Source organism: Manis pentadactyla, chromosome 1 (genome assembly GCF_030020395.1).
Source record: "Manis pentadactyla isolate mManPen7 chromosome 1, mManPen7.hap1, whole genome shotgun sequence".
Classification (NCBI taxonomy): domain Eukaryota; kingdom Metazoa; phylum Chordata; class Mammalia; order Pholidota; family Manidae; genus Manis; species Manis pentadactyla.
The window spans coordinates 182,822,534-182,844,687 of record NC_080019.1 but is presented as its reverse complement, the minus strand read 5'-3'; the positions used below and the strand labels follow the sequence as shown (position 1 = coordinate 182,844,687).

General features: G+C 38.4%; 2 protein-coding genes across 2 annotated transcripts; both read left to right on the top strand.

Moving 5' to 3' along the window:
• The first annotated feature begins 4,341 nt into the window (after positions 1 to 4,341).
• Positions 4,342 to 4,854, top strand: LOC118932637 (keratin-associated protein 13-1-like). Its single transcript, XM_036926258.2, has one exon. The coding sequence runs from the start codon at positions 4,357 to 4,359 to the stop codon at positions 4,852 to 4,854; it is 498 nt and encodes a 165-aa protein (XP_036782153.1). The 5' UTR covers positions 4,342 to 4,356.
• Positions 4,855 to 11,810: 6,956 nt separating this feature from the next.
• On the top strand, positions 11,811 to 12,800 carry LOC118932673 (keratin-associated protein 27-1). Its single transcript, XM_036926339.2, has one exon. It carries the CDS (start codon positions 11,821 to 11,823, stop codon positions 12,466 to 12,468), a length of 648 nt encoding a protein of 215 aa, XP_036782234.2. The 5' UTR covers positions 11,811 to 11,820; the 3' UTR covers positions 12,469 to 12,800.
• Positions 12,801 to 22,154: the final 9,354 nt, after the last annotated feature.

Below are 22,154 nucleotides of genomic sequence, written 5' to 3'. Positions count from 1 at the left end.
TTAACCACTGTGGTTAAGAATATAGGCTATTGAATCATACTGCCAGGGCCTGAGTCCTGGTGCCCACTCTTACTCCTGTGCAACGTTCCAGTCCATTCCTCACACCGCAGCCAGATACCTCTCTGTAAGAGGCAAATTTGATCTAGTTATATCCTTATCTATAACCTATCAATGGCTTCTCATTGCTACAGATCCATATTCCCTTGTCTAAGCCAGTGGGGACAGAGGAGTTTTGGAATCCAGAGTTTTTCAGATTTTAGAAAGATATTAGAATGAATAAAAAGCATATGTAATCTCTAATACCCCAGGTAGTATGTGGGCAACACCCCAAAGTCAAACATATTGATTTATTTCTGAGATACATAAGACATTGACATTAAGAAGGAGGAAAAAGAAACTATGCTTCATTTCCATTCATTTGAGTCATGTGATTCCATCTAAAGGGAACAGATCATATCATCTTTCACCTCCAAAATAGTTCTAAAAAAAGTTTTTAATTTTCAGAGAATTTTGGACTTTTGAAGAATGTCCAGCCCCCGCCATGACTTACCGAGTGCCTTGTAATCTAGCTGTAATCTTCTATCTGACATTCCTTGTTGATGCTGAGCTTCTCAAAACAAGACCCTTTTGCCTGACTGACTCCTTTTCTGCCTTCATTTTTGGTTGAGCTGAAATGATCTAGTATCTTTTGAAGATAAAATTACATAGAAACACCAGATGTGAGATAATTGAGGGTTGGATCATAGGATGGTTTGCATATAATACTAGGGAAAATGAATTCGAGTCTGTAAGGCCAACGTAGACTTTTAGGAAAAAAGAATTCAGAGAAATGCCTCACTACAGTTGAGATAGGCAAGAACAGAGGCTGGGGGCCCCCTGAGGACCACCTGCAATAACAAAGGCCAAATACTGAGTTACAGCAAAATAGGAAGGCAAAAGATTCTAACATGTTTTCGAGATAAAAAAATAACAAGACATGCTGCTCCGAAATTGGACATGGAAAGTGAGGAAGTAAGACAGTGAGAAAGATACCTCCCAGGGATCTTGTTTTTAGAATTGCATAGATGGAATACTGTAACTAAGACCGGGTGCACAAGAATAGAAGCAGGTCTGCACAAAAAGATGGTTTATGGGAACAGCTCAACCTCTGCCGGGTTTTCTGTTTTTGTGAAACACCCAAGGGATATGTGCATCAGGCAAAAGTCTAGAGGTCCAGAGATTGGATAAAATAGAAGATATTTAGGTGATGATAAAACCATTAATTTTCCAATTTATCCAGTAAATAAGTTTTTACTGAGCAACAACTGTATAACTTTGACTATTCTTGAGCTGAAGATTCAGCTTTGAATAAGAAAGAGTACAGTCATTGCTTACTCTCCACCCTTTCACCCCCACCCCAAGATTATAGTCAGAGATATGCTACTCAGAGTGGGTCATAGACCAGGGTAAATCAGTGATGCTATCAAACCTATGATTTGGTTAAGCTGACATTTTTATCATGCAAGACTTCTTAATGAAGGAGGTGATGAAGATTTTCTTTTTGATATACACTTTAAGTAGTTCTGTGCTAGTCTAAAGGATAGTTTGAAAAATAAGTATGTTACACAAATGAAAGAATTAAGTACAGGGCTGACAGATAACAAAACATGGGGAAACTAATTTATTGTGGGATATGGTGGTTTGATAATGAGGAAAAGATTAATTATCTTAATTATCCAGATGAAGAAAGAACATTCAAGGCAGAGAAAATAGCATGTCCCTATGGTAGAAAAACTTGAGATATTTTAATTGTGTAGCAGAGGCAGTGTACTTGTGAGAAGGGAGTGTGGTGTGAAGATGAGTTTAGAGACACAGGCAGGGACCCAGCGACACAGCCTTGCAATTATGTAGAGCTTTTGTGTTTTATCATATGTGTATTTGAAAGCAATGAGGGAGTTTTAATCAGGAGAGTGATATGACCAGCTCTTTGTTTCAAGATCAATCATGCAGGGATAAAAAAGATTGGATGAGACAATTTTGGACAATAAAACAGGCCTGTTGTGGTTCAGCAGTTCCCCCAAGAAAGGAGACCACTTGGAACTACAACGGGGCTTGTCCACCAGAACTGCTTTTGTCCCCAAAGAAGGAACCCAATTAAGAGTAACAGAGAATTAGATGAAAGATAGAAGACGAGGCATATGATATCATGGAAGTACGTACATGAACATATTTCAAGACCAAAGGCACAGTCACATGTATTAGATGTGGTTAAACATTCACATAGGATCACCCTTAAACCATCCATTGCACTCAGCAGCATAGAGCCACCGCTGACCACGTCAGTGAAACTTCAGGAGAGTGTTAAACCGGTTAGAAACAACACGGTCATGAAGAGAGAATAAGAAGTGAGATAGTTGACAAATGGATTACACAACTCTTTAGAGAATTCTGCCTTCAAAAATAAGAAAAACTATGTAATCATGGAGGAAATGACACCATTTTAAATTAGGGTTTGAAGAAGGTTGACCATGTTTATAAAGCTGAGAAAACAGAACCATTAGACTGGGTGAAGATAAAGATGGTGGAAAGAGAAACAAATCATAACGGATCAAGGCCCCAAAGGCAGCTTTGCTTAGGATCAGGGTGGGGGACAGATATTTAGCTTCAAGCACTAAACTTGTTACAATTAATTTGAGGGTTATATTTAATTATGAAAGAGATATTTATATTCACTTCCCATTTTATTAAGGGAACTTTTAAAAGAAAAAACAATCCACATGCGTATATTAATTTTGGATAAATATAAAACTAAAAGGTAATGATTTGATAATCTTCCTTCATTTCATAAAGTATTCGGAGCATCTATTGTGTGCCAGGTGCTGGACCAAAGAAAACTTAGCTCTTTGCTGACCCTGAGGTACTTTCCACACAAGGGACTGTCCTGTACATTCAAACAACTAAAATCTTACTCTTTCTGCATAACCCATTTCAGAAGACATCCTTTGCAATTTCTCCACAATGTGTGTGTGTGTGTGTTCACCCCAATGGACCAGCTTGTAGATGCTAAGATCCTTATAGCAGAAGAGTTAAGGCTTAGTTGAGATGAACACCGGTCAGATATGAGGAATTTGATTTTGGTTTTAATGAATGAGGATTTGGAGAACTGAGGAATACATTTAATAGAAATTTGTAAGCAAACAACAGGCAGACCATTCCTTTGGTACCAGACAAGCAAGTTCTATATGGGGATTAGAGAAAACAATCATCTGTGAAACAAATAGAAAAGATCAAATTGCAAAAATAGCTTTTTGCCTTCCAATTTCTAAAAGATGCTTTAAAGAAGAAGTCAGACACTATAATAAATGAAAAAAAGACATCTCTAATTCCAGGACTTTTCTTTATCCCACTGATTTTTTTCAAGTAATAGGGATAATTTTAGCTACTTAATATGAAGGTAAGTTTTATGCTGTTTTGTCTTTCTAGAACGATGAGCAGAAAAGAAGCTCAGCAGGGAGTGAAATCAATCACTCTCCAAGGCGTCTCATTTCTCACTCCCAACTGAGTTGGCAAAGATTATAGCACACTATTAAAATTCAAGTTTTTGCAAATGTATTTCATTGGCAGTCAACTCACTCAAGGTATACCCATTTTGCTCCAATTATTCTCAATGATAGTCTAAGTTTGCCAAAAACTTCTCTCCCTCACATGGAAAAAGAATCCACTGACTCCATGCTGGATAAAACATGAGGTGCTTGGTGATAAGCTAAATGAGAGCACAAATAGAAGACAGCTTGAAAAATGATGGTCTCCATGGCAAATTTGAATAAACACACCAGGGTTACTAAATTGATGACAATTCCTATCTCATAAGGTGTTGCAAGGATTAAATGACAGCACAATTTTCAATGTTGTACATATAGTAAATGCTCACTAAAACATACAGAAAATAATGATAAGGAGGTGACTGTTAGAAGTACATTATTGGTAGCAATTTGCACTTTCGTGCTCAAAATCCTCATGGTCAAACTCAGTGAAGAAGGGAGGGAACTAGGTGCATCATGACCAAAGTCTTTGAAGGCAAACCACACCTTATTTCTGAAAGAAAAATTAAAAAGGACAGAGATTGAGAGAGAGAGAAGCAGAGTGGCTTCTATAAACCAAAATAATTAAACAGCAGTTAAGAACTTGTGAATGTGTTCAGTTATAATTATAGCCTAGGTTAATTAGTTATGTTCATGACAAGACAGGCTCAAGAATGGGGAGGATCTGCATCACATGTAGCATAGAGAAGGTTTATATGTATAAACATGGCTGAGAGATGGCAAAGATACCAGAACATCTCCCTGTAACTCAGCTGAACTTACGTCGCCTGTCAACATGTCCTACAACTGCTGCTCCAGAAACTTCTCCTGCTCCCTCTGGGGCAACCTGCGCTACCCAGGCTCTTCCTACCCCAGCAACCTGGTCTACAGCACTGACCTATGCTTTCCCCGCCCCTGCCAGCTGGGCTCCTCTGTCTACAGGGGCTGTCAGGAGGCCTGCGGTGAGCCTGCCAGATGCCAGACGTCCCATGCGGTGTCCAGCCCCTGCCAGGTGTCCTGCTACTGCCTGAGGACCTCCATGCTCTGCAGTCCCTCCCTGTCAACTTATTCTGGATCTCTGGGCTGTGGGTCCACTAGAGGCTACTCCCTGGGCTGTGGATCTAGAAGCTTCTGCTCCCTGGGCTGTGGAACCAGTGGCTTCAGACCCCTAGGTTATGGAGTCTGCAGCTTCCCTTCCCTGGGCTATAAATCTGGATTCTGCTGCCCAACCTACTTGGTTTCTAGGAGTTACCAAACTTCTTGTTACAAAGCCACCTGTATATCTGACTTCTAAAACTGATCAACTTGTTAAGGTTTATAGACTGCAACCTCACAGTTAGCTCCTTCGCAGTCAGTTTTAGCTATTACCTAGCTAAAGGCTGTATTGTGGCGCCTAGAAGAGTGACAAATAGAAATACTATTCATATTAATTTTACTTATCTCATTGAATACCCACTCTATTTTCCTTCTATTTTCTTCTATTTTCCCTCTTATTTCTCTAGTTAAAGATAGAGCAAGAGGTCTTTTTCTTTTCCTTTCTAATAAACTAATTTAATCTGATATCAGAGCATGTTTTACTGTTACTGTTTTTTTTTTGTTGTTGTTATTTGAGAATTCCAAACCTACTTGGAAATTCTTTCAACAAAGAAAAACTTGATTTAAGGAGTAGTTTCCCTCGTAGGAGAATTCTCTGACAACACAGAGCTAGTTCCCTGGAATTTTTGGCAAGTAGAATCAGCACATGGGTAGGAGAATATCCTAAACCCCTATGTGCATGGCCATTTCAACCTTATCAGGACACCTTATACTTTGGTTAAATAACTAATGGGTCTGATGCAAGAACACAGCAGTGATGCTTCAGCAAATACTAGCTTGGCTGTTTCAGAGCAGAACAATTGTCAAAATACTCTTCCTAAGCCCCTTTCACAGACTTATTTTTGCAATCCAAAATGGCTTTCTGAGGTCATGATATTAACTGACTGCAGTAACTGATGTAATGAAATAAACATCATGAGTGTGGATGAAATTAATCTTGTATTCATTTTATTATAATAAAATGAATACAATTTCTAAGAGTTATTTCTTAGGTTGGTACCTACCTTCTCTTACTATTTGGTCACTTAATTATTTTTGTAGAAGTCACCAGAGAGAAGTCCTGGAAACACCGACTGTATCATGAGGAGGTAATACTGACAGGGAGGACATTGCCTCATGATATCTTGAGCTTAGAACTGGATGGGATACTAGATAGTTTACAAAATTCTCTTGGTTTGGGGAATGCAGTCACCTACATTTCAAAATAGACTATATAGCAGGAAGAAAATGTAAGAGGATGTCAGTAGCCCATATTTCATTGCCCTCACAGGTGTTTTCCTTCCCACTCTTCCTCCCATGAGAATAGGATTAGCCTGTGTATCCCTCCTTATCTACACCTAGTTCTTTACCATGGTTTTGGCATCAAATCTGGCTGGTCTCAGGGTACACGAATTCCTACTGAAAGCCATTGGCTCAGGATGGAACATGTGATCTGATTTAAACCAATGAAAAACGAGAAGCGATGTGGAGCAGTGTTTCTGGTCAAGTTCTTCCTGTGGAGTTTTTTGAAGTAACCATTTCCTACTCTGGACTTCGTCATATATGTGGAATATTGCCGCCATCTGGCACGTGTCCTGGAAATGTGCAAACCATCATGTGGAAGAGGGAAAAAGCCAAGAGAAATGCCAAGGAACAGAGCCCAGACCGTCTTATTTTTGGAGTCTGGTAAATGTGAGATAATAAATTTCCTTCTTACCTAGGCCATTTTGAATTACAATTTGTTATTGGCAACTAATGCATACCGAAATGAGACTCTCATTTAAAACTTGAAACAATCTCCATTCCCAATAAAGGCCCTTTAATGTAATATTACAGACAATTTGCAGCCCACCACTGTCCTCTCCCAGTCCCCAGGAACATACCCTCCACCAACATGCACCTGTAAATCCTACCTACTCATTTCTTTGAACACATTGTACAAGATTCAGCTCTTATACAGTCTAGTACCACTACAAGGAATGTCATATTTGTCTTACCCTTCCAAACCCACAGAATATTCTCTCCTCTCATTCCTTTGAACTAGACTCCACAATCAACAGACTTGATTATTCCTTGTGCAATGTTACCATTATATATCCTTATGTTTTTGTTAATTACAAAGTCACTATTTTTAATATTTCATTTAAAGTATTGTTTTATTTAATTAACACTGCTTGATTTGTGTATTTGTTTGTCCTTGCTACATCCTCAATGAATACAGTAGAATCTTGTCTAACAGAATCTGACAAGTGGTAAATATTCAGTAAAAGTTAAATGAATAGATGATTGAAAGAAATGGAACTAACATGACAATCTCCAGGATTTATTATGTCAATGACATGAAACAAGCATTCACTTTTGCTGGTTGAACTCTATTTAGATAAGCTAGTTGTCATCAATATCATCAGTCTCTGGTGATCATTATCAGCAAAAATGATTTAGCACCATCATAACAGCACATTATCGCAACCGCAGTACCCACCGAGGACATGGGAGAACTCAAAAACAAATTCACATTTCTAGATCACACAAAGGCAGAAAAATAACTCTGCTAAAAGCTAAGTGCAGAGGCAGGCCACAGTAAGTGCATCTGGGGAAAGGAACAAAAGCAAGTATAATTACTGTAATAAACCATGATATTCTCACATTGAAGACATAATGGAACAAGGAGAAAATATGGGAGTTGGCGCTCAAATGGCCAAGATACTGTGGTTCATTCTTATTTCCAATTACACGTTAAGGGCTACATAGACACTGTGTAATCCTCTAACTTTTCTTTACTTTTTAAAATTTTTTGGTTGTTTGAATCACAGTCTGATATAATTGAATTGCAAATGACCTAGGATTATCCTAAAAAGCAAAATTATTTAGAGATAGTTTCAGAGAAAAAAATGATATCAAATGTGAATCTTTTTATTATCATATTAAAAGAGAATCTATTTATCATCAGAAACAGAGAAAGCTGGCAGGAGATCATTTCCATATTCCATATGAGATCACTATTATGGTCATAGTGCCATTATCTTGAGTATTCCAGGGAACAAACATTTATGTATTATAAGTGTCCTAAAAGGGTTATTGATGCTTGACTTATTTTACAGGACTGCTATATCTAAAGTTAGTTACTCATTCCCCCTCGACACACTCCTGTGTTCTTGGCCAGGAAAACACACTTTTTTATGTATTTTCACAGTTACTTTCAAGTGCAATAGGATTATTGACTTAAAATTGGGATTTCTACCAGCATGCATGAGAACTAATAGTCTACTGACTTCAGTTTTTCATGTCTCGTTACAAATTTCACAAGTAATCTTAGGAAGATTAGATGGCTTACATGGAAGTGTGGATATCATTCAGTAGGTAGATTTGACAAGATGCCATTTAATATCCTTTTCATCCCTAAGAGATTAAGTTTCTGATAGACAATCATAGACTGTGACAGATGGAAAGGACCTTAGAGATCTTCTCATCTAAACTCATTATCTTATAAGATACTCAGAGAGGCAGAATGACTTGTCCAGACTCATGCAGTGAATTAATAGAAACAGCAGGGCTAAAATTCAAATTTCTTGACACTTAGCCTAGTATTCCTCCATTGCTAAGTACTGTATATTTATGAGTGACTTCTGGTTGAAGAAGAGGAATGGATGTAAATTAACTTAGGTGATTTGGCATCAGTTTGTTTGGTGAGAAAAAACCAAGGCAAGAATAGAGGAGATAAATTATGAGGGAACTAAGGTGAATTATATTACTTAAGAATGACTCCATTTTCTTTTTACTTTAAAACAGTTAAATAAATGATTAGAAGTCCAGCATAGCCACATAATCAAATATAAAAACAATATAAACTATTCAACTTTATAACCACCAAGTGTCAAGCTCTTGAGAGATGGAGACAGGCCAACTAGATCTTTAATGGGATGATGAATACAATACAGCTCTTAAAAGAATGGAACGTGCAACATTTACAAATACAAACAACATAATCTCAAACACAAAAAAATGATACCATGTTTATTCTACTTTACAGTTTTATATCAATCCCAGATTGATACTGCCATAAGAACATGGAGATCCTTAATTTGATAAAAAAATAATTATGACTTTCATCCATTTATCACTAAATATGTGACTAGCAATCTGGTCTCTTATATATAACATCTCATTTAATCAGTAAAACTAGCTCATGAGATCAATACTCTCATAATTTTCATTTTAAAAATGCAGAAATCAAAGCATTTAAGGGAAACATTCAAGATTATACTCTGTGACTAGATTTTGGCTTAGATTCCTGACTGTGGAACCCTTAGGATTTAATCGCTTCTCCACAGAAAATGTTGATATTCCACCCTCTGGTGGCTAGGCAGTGCCACTGCAGTTGCAATCACAGCATACTTCAAGACCAGAAGAGACCAAGGAATTGTTCAACCATTTAGTATCAAAATATCCAGTCATCAGAAGGAATGGGTAACTATTTCTTCCTATTTCACAAGAATTCTAGGAGATAGGTTACATAATTATCATTGTTCAAGTGATTACAAAGTTAATAGTTTTTGGTAGGTTGCAAGAAAACAATTGCAAGGCGACCAGTTGTCCTAGTCTATGTCATTTTGTCGTAATAAGCAAGGTCACTCTCTCCATAAATTCAGCACCAGCCAAAATCTGTGTTTACTCATTAAATCAAGATTGCATGCTGAAACACCAATTAATTCTGCATTCAATTAAATAGAATGTGCAAGTTAATGTTTCAGCCCAAAGAGAAAAGAACTCACGGAGTGGCTTTATTCACAAATGACAGACCTGAAGTCACTATTTGACATTTGGAGATTTGGAACTGCACAAGTATTCATTGATTTACTACACATTGTGAGGTTAATAGGAAGGCTGTCTGCTAAAGACGACTGTGTGAATGCTGGCCTGGGTGAAGTTTTGCCTTTGCCCGTCAGAATTTGGCTGCAGAACTGAAAAATGGTGCTCTTTTTCATGGTAAAAAGCTTTTAAAAGCATGCCTGGGTACAATCAAACATTATTTTATAATAATTGACTCAGCTTGTGTCATGCTAACAAGTGGCTTCCTTAATGATTTTGTTCTTATTTCAGAAAGGGGTAACTGAAAGGTAAGGATGGTTATTATTATCTTTTTCTTTAAGCTCTGTACCCTTACCAATTCTTGGAAATCTTGGGTACGTCAAGGTTTCAGAACTGTATCCCTTTAGATATTTAGCTGTAATTTGAAAAATTTTTTGTTTAACATCTTCTATTATTTACCTTCTATTCATTATTTTCAAAATACATTTATGGGGCTCTTATTAAAGCCAGCTAGGCATCGTGCTCACTGTTGGGGATCAATAGAAAGAAAGATATACATATTTCTTGCCTTAATGGAACTCACACTGTAGTGACAAAGGCACAATGAAAAAATAACTAAAGTTGTTACATACTGCGGTAAGTTCTATGAAAGAAAAATTAGATCCTGAGAATGAAAGTTTTTTAAAGTGATAGATGCAAGCCACTATCACAGGTAACTCTTAAGCTGAGACATGAAAGATAAGAAGAGGAGATGCATATAGAGTAAAAGAGGGCAAATGAAGGGATGAAACGGACAGTATTTTGTACATGCAGGAAAGGCTTGACATGCTCAAGGAGCTGAACAGAGGTCTGTGAAAAAGGAACATATTGGGTGAAAGGAAATGATAAGATTTGGAAATAGAAAAACAGGCAGCAACCAGGTCTTGCAAAATGCTGTAGGCCAGGCTAAGGAAAATGGATCTTATTCTAAAGGCCATAAGAATCCATTTACTACTTGCAAACAGGAGAGTCACCAGCTACAGTGGAAGCCTCTGTGCAATGAAAAATACAAATATGTGTAAGAATTAAATGGGCTGTGGTCAGTTCACATGAAGGGCATAATGGGATCTTGCATCACACAGAAGTGGTCATTCCAAGTCGTAAATAACTTACACGTGTTCCAAAGGTATATTATATACGTTGAGTGTACAGCTTGTCAAGCTGAATGTATTTGGATGTGTCCTTTTATATATATAATATCCCAGTCCATCACATAACCAGGGGGAATTTGTGCAGGAGTTGTTCCAAATTCCTAGTGGTTTTAGCTTTCTTCAGACCTAAGAAAGGGAGACCAGAGGGCTGTGCTAAGAGTGTACTTCTTTTGTTTCACTGTCCTAAGCTGAGCTAAGTAAATAGAATGTGTCCTAGAAATTGTGTTGGTGGATCCTGTGCTACGAGTATGAATCTGTTCTAAGTACAGCCTGCTAATGTGATAAATGTAGGAACTGATCATCATTCTGCAGTCAAAAAACAGAACTGAGTAAACAAAAGTGACCAGCATATCTGAAACAGCTTTGTTAGAAGGGCAAATTATCAACTTTGTGAAGCACAAACAGAAGTAAACACACTACTAGGTGTAAAATACAATCATAATAAAGAATATGTCAAAACCCACTGGTAATTCAGAGGAAGAAGTAATAACTTCTAAATAGAAAGATCAGAGAAAAACTTCATAAAGAGGTAATATTTAAATTTGGTCCTGAATAAGATGAGGGGAACAAAATGTTAGAAAAAGGCAAATATGTTCATAGCATAAAAGCAAAGGGGACATCCAATACTTTGGGTGAACAGTAAGAAAGTATTTCATTGTAGAGTCCTTTTCTCAAATCTTAATCAACTGGACAGACCAAGAGCTGAGTCGAATGAGGTTGGGCCCAAAAGGATGTGCTTCTAACTAAAAATGTCTTAATCATATTATCATATTGGGTCAAGGGGACAGCTCTCAAAACTCCAGTCCTGAATATTCATCAGTATTCAATTGGCTGCTTCCACATACATTTCTTACTATCCAATGTGGGTAGAGTTATGGTGACTACAGAAAAAAAAATGACAGCTAGGTTGGCATGTTGGGACTCATATTTGACAAACGCCACCCTCATGAGTCAACTTTGGGGCTAACATGAAAGACATTTTGAAGATTCTAAATGCACTGGCTTCTTCGTTAATAAGATGTCATTCCATTTATAACTAAACAAAGTGCTAATGAGATGTTACCCTTTAAATTATATTAAGCAATGAGGTGTAAAGGAGTCTTGAGAGGAAGCCAACACCCAGTTCTCCTAGTATATAGCCTCCCTAGCAGAGAATCTAATCTTCAGATCTGGCCTGTTGTGTCCTTATGATGAACTTCAATCAAGGTTTCAACAGTATGTCCCAGAGCCACTGCCACTCTCTCAGTAATGTCTACAGTGTCGCTCCACTCTCTGCCATCGTGCATGCGTCTAATCTCAGAAGTTTTGAGGATGGATTATTTTTACCCAGCAGCTGCCATGGGAGGACTTGGTTCCTAGACAACTTTCAAGAAAGCTGCAGTGAAACTACCAGCTTCAGAGTGCCCAGCTGTGAGCAAGAACTGTGCACAAAAGAGAGCTGTGTGCAAAGTGCCTGCCTGCCCAGAGTGGTCCAAACGACTTGCTTTAATTCCAAGCCCTATGAAAGGACAGCATGCCAATCAGGAAGATCCTCAGCAGTGTTGGAGCATGTTTCCCAGCCTTGCCCGTCAGGGAGCCGCCAGCAAATGGGTTTTATAGACCAGAGCTGCCAACTTGAGGGTTATGTGGCAAAGAGTTGTCCACCCAAAACCTTTGTTTCCCAGAGTTGCCAAATTCTGGAATATGAATCTAGCCAATGCCAACTTCAGAGCCCTGAGCCCAGAGTCTGTAGGCCTCTGGTCTATGTCCCTCCCAGGCCACAACTCTTGGAATCTTCTTACACTTATGAGCCAACCTGCTGTGTTACTGGTGGTTTGTATTTGCCTAGTAAGTGAAGAATTTGTAGAACATGTAGGGAAGATAACATATTCTAATTTAGAGTAATTGATTCTTGAGATATCTGGGAACTTTTATGTCTCTAAATAAAAATTATTGTGCTTATATTCATGAGTGAATGGAAATATCTTCTGTCTACAAAGACAATAATTTTATTTTGCTTTTTTTTTCTTCTCTTTTGGGCATTTCTGGTGGAAAGCTGGGTTGGGAAAACATGTTAACTATTTTAGGTCACAAGGATGCTATTTGTTAATAGAGCAATCAGAGTTGCAACCAGGGACTCACTAGGAACACTAAAAGAAGTCAACATTACATTTGGGCTACTGGTTATTACTAGTGGAAACACTTAGCACTGAATCTAGCATATTATTAATATAATATATAATATAATATAATAAAATTAATATAATATAATTAATATAATGTAATATAATATAATATAATAATATATTAATATATATAAATACAATGTGTTACTGATATCAGATACCCATATAATACTGAAGTTTAAAAGAAAGTTTAAGGCCCATCTAGGCCCATATAGTCAATGACATCAGGACTACAACTCAAGCCTGTGCCCATTCATCGTCCATCCACCATTTCATCTGCTCTCACAACACTCTTCTAGTTAACTGTGAGATTGAACGTATTGCTTGAAAAGTGCAAAAGCATTTTGAATTTTACCTTCTTGATTTCATAACTACATAGTACCCAGGGACCTTTGAATATGATGAGTTCGACTATGGAATATTCACTCAGTTTCTGCTATTCTTCTTCCTCTTTTCACTATTTCTTAAGTGTTCTTTTTTCTTGAGTTGGGAAAATGTTCTTTGTGTTAAATAAATTAACTTCATTTGGAATTACAAACTTAATTGTCGCACTATTATATTTGTTCAATGCTTTGGAGGGTTTAATGTTATAGGTTTGTTTTTCCTCCCACTGGATGAAAATGTTGTAAGTATTTGGAAGATGTTCCCTTATCATTATATGTATTGTATGAAGCAGAATAAAAGATCACCTTTATGGTGTCAGTAGAAGATAGGCAACATGCTCAACATGAAGATCATAAAATCATGGAGTGGGAAGGAGTGAAGATACATGAATTTTATTTAGAACAGCTTGGCTAATATGAAACTATGGGTGTGCTTTTAAATGGATCTCTCATTTTTATTTTTTAGGGTGATGTAAGGTAGTGGGTAAGAGGATGACTCTGACATCAGATCTCCTTGAGTCTGAATCTTAGCTGTGCTGGGTGAAGGTTGTTTGAATCCCAGCTGTGTGACTATGTGCAAGTTATTTAACCACTCTCCACATCAGTTTTCTCAACTTCAAAACTGATAAATAATGATAAGACCACTGTGAGACTTAATAAGTTAGTAATTTGAAAGTGCTCAGCACATGACCTTGCATATAAAAAAATGCCTAGTAAGATTTAGCATCATCATTAGCTAGCTCAGAGACTCAATATGAAGGACCAAGACAGGGATCTGTAGTTAAATCCAGAAATCCAAGACAGATTAGGAAAACTAGTCACCCCAAAACTGAGACACTAACTGTTTTGTATCTTGAAAGATGCAAGTAGCACCTCCTACTAAGGGAGATGTTTAAGAAACATACGCCATGGCTTGTTGAAGTAGACTGGCAAGTATCTCTGAGTCAGTGGCAAAGCTAACATTGATTTACCTGTCAACTCTATGGGTGGGTTAGACACAGGTCATCCCTAAGAGGAGATTTATGTCTAAAATCTATAAACAACCATGTACACAGGTGCTCCTGTAAAGGGGTGGAGTTGAGAGGCTGCTAAGGCAGGTCTGAGAGAGGCTGAACACTGTTGGATGTCATCAATAGTAACAGAGCATGTGGCAGCCACAACCCCAGAGCATCCCGGCAGCAAGGGACATGGATGGAGAGCTCTGGCCATGACAGTGGTGGTAGCAGTCCAGCACGGGCAGTGTGCGGGGAAGACGCCATCTGCCCGGCAGCCCCTCAGGATTCCAGTCACAGCCAAGCGGGTGAACGTGGATGAAATTCATTCACAACAAAGATTGTAACTAGTGCATCAAAAATGAGTGTCTGGGGAATATAGTCAATGACTCTGTAACACCTTCCTGTGTTGAGAGAGAGTACCCGCACTAGAGGGGGAGAGGATGTAATAATAACTGTTGAACCCTGTGCTGTGTATTTGAAACCAATATAAGATTGTATATTAACAATACTTCAATTAAAAAAAATGAGTGTCTGGGAAGAGTTCATCTAGTTTGGGCCACTGTTTTTGAGGACAAGAGGGAAAACACTGCCATTTTATTTGCCTTCCAAGTATACGTTGTTTTACTGGGTGTAGCTTGTTGGGAAGATTAGCTTCACGACATTGGTGAATAGTAGCTATGGTTGGTGTGTACATGTGGGGGAGTGAAGAGGGGACATACGGCAGGAGAGAGGAACAACAGCATTAAACAAAGTTTCCATTTTCTAATCTACTCTATTCATCGTTGTAGATCTTAACTCATTCTTTTCAGAATGAGCATGATTACTACCCTAAGAAGTTAGCTGAAGAAAGCATCAATATCTAATATAACCAAACATGGAAGTCTTTGGAGCTCTTTATACATGCTTCTAGAACCCAAGCATAGTGAATTTTTAAGAATATCTCAGTGGCTATGCATTACTGTGCCAAGAGCCACAAAATAGGTCTTATTAATTTGGTTCTAATTATTTACCAAGAACTGTGCTTGTACTTCACAATTTTAAACTCAAATAACCCAGTTGGATAAGTACATTTTTTAAACCCCCATTTTTCCAGTGAGAATTAAGATACAGATAAATTAACTAGGTTGTCCAAGATAACAAAGACAGCAAATTGGTAGAGCTTGAATTTTAATCTAGTGAGTTGGACTTCATAGTTTGAGCTCTAAATCCTGACTACTTGATTTTATCACACTTTTGGTCACTAGAGCAGCTCAAATGTGGGGAAAAATCTTTGTCATATGTAGGGTCTGTACAAACAATTTAAAAATTCTTGGTCTAGCTGTAGTGAGTCTGTAGGGAAGACAGAGAACTAAGATTAGTTGATTGGATGGTGCTCAGGAATAAATGTGAGGAATTAGGCATATTTAATTGGAGTTTATAAAATACTACAGATTTCCAAATCTTAGGAAAGAATATTAACTTCAGATCATGTGAAATTCACACAATCTTGGTACCAAGGAAGGTATTTTTATGAGATAGAGTCAGATTCTTCTGCAATATGATCGTGATTGTGTTATGTTGTTTGTAATTCTGTTTTTCGTACCATCAGTCCCTTTTTAGTTAAATGATCCTTTTGCATATTTTGAGCTTGTTGTAGACTAATGGTTTTAGGAAAAAAAAATTTTGTTTCACGTTGCACCAGAGTCTCAAACACCTTTCTTGAAGCCAAAATATCCTCCTCTAGTTCTGTTTCCCATTCCTTCAGAGAGTCCCTCTTACTACCTCAGCTTGAAATGCTTTCATTTCAGGAATTGTTCTGAATTCTTCCCCTGGGATGCAAATGGAAATGACAATTGAGTGGAAAAAGAACTAAGAAAGGAACAACTGAACAGAGCAAGCACATTGTACTTTCTTAGACAATTGATAATTCACTGCTACAAGTTGTATCACAGCTATGACTTTGAGAAGCCATAACATATACCATAGGCAGATAGTACAAATAAACACCTGAAAGTTATATTAAATTTTAAATTTAAAAACATCTTTCTGTGTTTGCATCATATGAAGTCATTTGCCTGATTTTTTGTATAACTTTCTCTGGCTTTATGGAAACAAATTCACTAATGGGATTCAAAGAAAGTTGTTCCTTGGAGCACAGAGACAAAACTGGTGTGGTTGCATCCAGACCCACAGGCAAAGAAATCTCAAAAGTGAATATGGAGAACAGTTAATTCCTCACTCTTCCATTGTTCACTATGGTGTTGCTTCAGTACAGGGCTAGTGCCCTTGCAGGAATTCAGGAACTGCTAATTGACAAAGATAATAACGAAAGAAGACTAAATATCAAAGAAAAAGCTAAGAATAACACCTCTTTTAGCAGTTGCCTGCCTTATCACTATTGCTTCATAGAGAGTTGTATGCTATTTATTTAAATTGAATGTGCAGAGTGTAACACCTGGATTAAAAGCCCTCTTCCTCCATAAACCCTGTCAAACTTTCAGTAGGGTTATTAACTGTTGTTCTTTTTTCTCTTGGAATGAGCTACATTCACTCTGACACTGTATATGTTAAGAAACTGATGTAATTATGCATGTTGAAATTCTTAAGAACAGAGTATCTTCCTTGAGACTTCATATTTTATTAAATAAATTGCAAGAGAGAGTGAAATAAATAAACTTAGAATTATAGCTTCATTGGTATTCACAAGTGCTATAATGTATTTATTTAATGATCAGATTTTTAGTAAATCATAGTCAAGGTTTGTAATGATCACGTGTACTTACCAGATTCAAGTTAGACCATGAACATCTATTACTACTGAGAGAATTGCTTTTCAGAAATCTCTCTCAGAAAACAGAAGCAGGCATCATTGTAGTTCCATCATTTTTCAAGTCTATATTTGTTCAGCAGGTCACTAAAGTGGCCCTGCTCCCCCTTTCCTATCTCCCTGGGGCTGCTGCTGATGGTGGCTTGGTCCCCAGGAGTCTGGTTTAATTTCCTGCAGTGAATTACTATAGCAATCAAAGCACTGATCTTGAGATGGTCCTGGGGGGGCCTCCTAATGGAAGGCCAGCACTCTGGGGCCCCCAGGCTACAAATGGAATGTTAGACAATCAAAAACCAATATTCTACTCTCTGGCCCACTGAGCTTTCCTCTGGAGGACAACTGCCATCCAAAGATGTGCTTTGCTCTGAAAAGTGTCCAATCAGTGTTAAATGTTTCCCATAGCTCCATCAGGTAGTTGAGTGAAATGCTGACAGTCTAAGTATTTCTGGCAAAGACTAATAGACCATTTTCGCATGGGTTCTGCGTATGCACCTCATTTCTATCACAGTTACATTCGCATAGAATCATATCATTATTTCTAAATGTGTAAGATATCTTTAGTGAGCTTCATGCATTATACATTTGAGCAAATATACTTGCTGAGGTTATGTGATTTGCTCAAGCAGCATCATGACTAGAACCCAAGCTGAGTGACTCAGTGACTCTCATTCCAGTGCCCCACTGACTGTACTCCAAAGTGTCCCTCCTGAGAAGTTTATTAAAAATGTTCAAATGTACTAAGCACAATCATTTTTAATGAGCTCTATATTTACATTAAAGGCCACACGTAACACATAAAAAACCTTTATTGGATCATAAATGAGACCTATGTTAAATTAATATGCTGGCTGTAACAAACAATCTATTTGCAGAATTTCAAATAACTTTTAATGAATGTCAGAATATTGCTTTTCTAAATACACGGTTTGTTGAAAAGTAAGTATGATTATAAGTCCTTTGTTTCAGAGATTCAGTGGGTACTTTTCTATGGCCATCTTCCCTGACATCTAAATAACTGAATTATATTTTATAACCATTTTGAAATGATGAGCTAGAATAAAGCCTGCACTGGATACCAATACTCATTATTAAAAACTTCTAGAAGCCATAGTGCAAAAGGGGAAATAGCACTAAGTGTGTGCAATTTGCCTAGAATCTATAGTAAGGTCATCTTGTCTTTCAATAATTGCTCAGCTAAAAACTACACCAGTCTTTTCCTCAGGGGTTATTGCTATGTTTCTGTCATTTCCTCAAATAACTCTTGTGTCCATGTGAGCCTCAGAGGTGCCCTCTGCTTAGCCAATAGCAGTCATGGCAGAAGCCAGCTCCTGGAAGACCATCAAGAAGCCAGAAGGGACCCGCCAGCTGCCAGACAACACACCTGGGCCCAGCTACTGTGAACCTCTCGGAATGTGGTGATTCCCAAGCCTGACACACAATCATCACCTACCTTTTTCTTCCAGTCTTGTCCCTACCACCCAGCAAGCTGCCCTCGAAACTTGAGACGGTATGTATAGTAATTGCTGTCTCAGGACTCACAGGTCTCATGGCTGCTCATCCCAAGGTTGTCTCTTATGTCCACAACTGATTTCTGCGGGACCCCTAGTGTAGCACCTTTGCCTGTTAACTACATACTTGACAGTTTTTGCTCAGGGTTCAATATCTTATAGCTTGAGATATTTTTAATAATCCCTCAGTCGCCAATTCCTAAATAAAGCACCTAAACATTTCTACCAATCTAATGTACCCATCTATTGCTTTACTATTCAGGCTTGAGACTGGCTTCCTAACTAAGCCACAGTTCGCATCTGTGCCATTTCTTTGTCAGTTTTTTTTTTTTTTCTTTCAGGGCCCTTTAAACCTGTGAGAGCAGTTTTCAGTATGGCATCAACTAGTTATCTTTATCTTCTAATAATTTTGCTTAATCTCTGCTAGTGACTGTGTTACCAAAAATCAGTCCTTGTCACTAAACTCAAATCACTAAGCACAATGACAAGGTTTTGAGGAAAGTTTATTAATTTGCCAGGAAATGAGGGAGTGTCAGGCTCATGCCTTAAAGAACCACTGTCCTCCCAAAGCACAAGCACTTCCAGCTTTTAAAGGGGAAACTGTAGGGGAGAGGCTGTGCTGTTTATAGACACATAGAGTAGCAGCTTGCAAGGATCTAAGCAGACATTTCTGCCCCGATTTAATTGCTTCTTGTTTCTCTTAATCAGTTCCTCCTCAGCACTCTAATGTGGGTATGCTCAGTACTCACAGGTGGCTTGGGTTCTGCAAAATCAGCTTGCTGCATTATCTCTGAGGCTGAAACTCAGAAAACAAGGAGTACAAAGGGAAACTGCCAACTGTTAGTGGTTTTGAAGTTTTTTGGGCTACTTGAGCTCATTTTCAAGTTAAAGTCAGTGTTAAATTTTAAACCCAGGGATTTAATTCAGTTATCCTCTCTTTTTCATTATCATTATTTTTATATTATTCATTTTTTTTTCATTATCATTATTTTTATATTATTATGAATATTGTATTCTACTAAAATTTCTGTCTTATTAAATGGTTTTTAAAAGCAAACAGTTACGGCAATTCAGTGCCAAAATTTCACCTACAAAAGAGAAATTTTTGGAAAGGGACAGTGAAAGCCATAAAAGGCCAGACATTTTACCCTACCTTCAAGTGAACAAGTTAGCCTGTCACAACATCACAGAGGCTGGTAGAAGACATGAGACACCTGGGTCAGAGATGAAGGCTTTATTATTCATGGCAATAGCAGAAGCCAGAGTATTAATATTTATAGCAATTCCCTGAACCCCAGTTCCCACAGAGCAGCAGGAAAAAAAACCAGGTGATACCTGCATATACAGTGATTTGTTTTGCAGGAGAGGAACCATGAGTTCAGGGAGCCTGGATCATGGACATGACAGTGGACAGTAGGCATGCCTGTCAAATGCCCCAGAGAGAAATACTGTGTCTATTTGCCCAAGCTATTTTTGCTATACAAACACACTTGAAAAGATAGTTTAGAGCAGAGGGAACAGTGACTCTGCCCTCAAGATATGCAGAAATGCAAGAAACCCAGGGGGACTTATTTCCCCCCAATTCCCAACCCTTGTATCTACACTTCACTGCTTCTGATTAATTTCCTATGAGAATCCTACTTCACTGGCTACTCTGAATAATCTGACCTATAGAGGTTGCAACCAAATGTATTCACTATGTCTAATTTGGTGTTAAATCAAGGCTACTACTAATAGGACTCTAAGCAGCATTCACTGAATAAAGGCCATCTCCCACTGCCAAAGGCTCCAATCTACAAAATTATCAGCCACTGTGACTTGTAGCCTCCAGGGGCCCTGAGGGTATGAGCGCTTCTGTACACACAGCTCTTCACAATCAGGAAAATCCCCTTTGGAATTTACAGAATGGTAATGAGAAAAGTACATTAAATTGACCTCAAGGGCTCCATCCATGAGGTCCCATTATTTTCTTTTCCCTACTGTGAGATCCTTTATCTCATTAGCTGAGTCCAGGCATTCTCCCTCCCCAACCGGACTGAGTTGCATGGTGACGTTAGCACCTGTATCGAAAAGAACTACAAAAATGTGAATCTCCCTTCCCCAGAAATTCTCCAGCATATTTAAAGGAGTCTGAATGGGCTCAGTCTCCCTTAGGGAAAGAGAGACTTTGGTCCTACCTTGAATCATCTCTCTTCTCAAAGTGAGCAATTATCAGGGTAGAGGGAGAGAGAGGAATCATTAGACGGAAAGAGAGAACTAGACAGAGGAAGAGAGACAGAAAGAGAATGGAGTTCAGCACCAGTAAGCAAGATGCCTTCACTTTTGTTTCTTAGCAGCAAGCACCTGCCAGGGCCTCAAACAAACCTCTAACATTTTTAATTCATTCAGTGCCCTACATTGGGCAGCAAAGTCTTCATACAGATGCCACTTATTTAAAGCTTGGTGAGTCCCTGGCCTCAGCAGTCACAGCCATGTTGATTCCAGCCATGGATCACAAGGCTTGTTTCTTTGGTTACCTCAGATTTGAGACACACAATACCAACCATTTTTTAAAGGTCTACAACCTTAAGATATTTGGGGCATCTCCTGCCCCATTATTAAGATAAAATCCTCTTTTTCACTTCTCCAATTTCAACATAAGGGCAAAAGAAGATTTCCAAGGTCATAGGGTGGACTGCAAGAATTTACCCAGAATTCTTAAATCAGTTTTTCACGCTACAGTGGGTCATCTTCATCAGCATTACAAACCCAACCCAAGGCCCTCCATGCTTCATCTACAGTGTCCCTCTGGGATTTGACCATCTCTGGAAAACATCTCTGAGAGAACCAAGGCTTCCTTTCTAGCAACCACAGCCCACTGTGAAAACTGTCCTTTTACTGTCATCTCTGAATGGATCTAAGGCTGTCAGGCTGCAGGAGGGGCCTGCAGGAGCTGGGGGATGGCCCAGCTGTCCCCACTCCTCCTTCACAGGAGCAGGCACACTTCCTAATTCCCCAAGAGAACCAGCCAGCATGCCAACAATTTAACTAGTTTCTGATTGGAGCATTTTATGGATGTTCTTTATTCAAGCTCAGTGTTAGCGTGTATCTCTGTAACTGTTGTCTGAAAGATGGTAGAAATGTCTGCCCACCCTAGTGATTACATTGGGAGAACCTGGGACTGACTGCCGGCTAAGAGAAGGGTTCCTTCTATTCAAATCAAGGTCCTCTTTTGTCATCTGTCTTTGACAGCTTCAATTGCCTCCCCAGTTCCTCCTTATTAACAGACAATTAAGCATTAACAGACAAATTAAAATAGTGCCCCATTAACCATAAAATTTGGTCACTGTGTTCACTTGATTCTAACAGGCTTCCCTCAAATTCTATTAGTTAACCTAAGAAGTCTTCTTCCTTCTTCCAGAAAGCTGCTTTTCGGTTAACATCCCACCTGTGTTGCCAGGAGAAAGGTGAAGAATGTGCGTGAGTGTTTGTGGGGAAGGGAGCAGATGAACAGATAAGTGATGAGTCACAGCAGAGCCCAGAATTATTGTGACAACTTACACATCCAACCTACAACTAAACTCCACCCTTTTTTTCCTGGCTGAAAATTCTTTAAACTTCTCCTGGAATAAACCGGCCACTTGATTCTGGTTTAGATATTAGGCCTGGAGATACTTTATTTTCT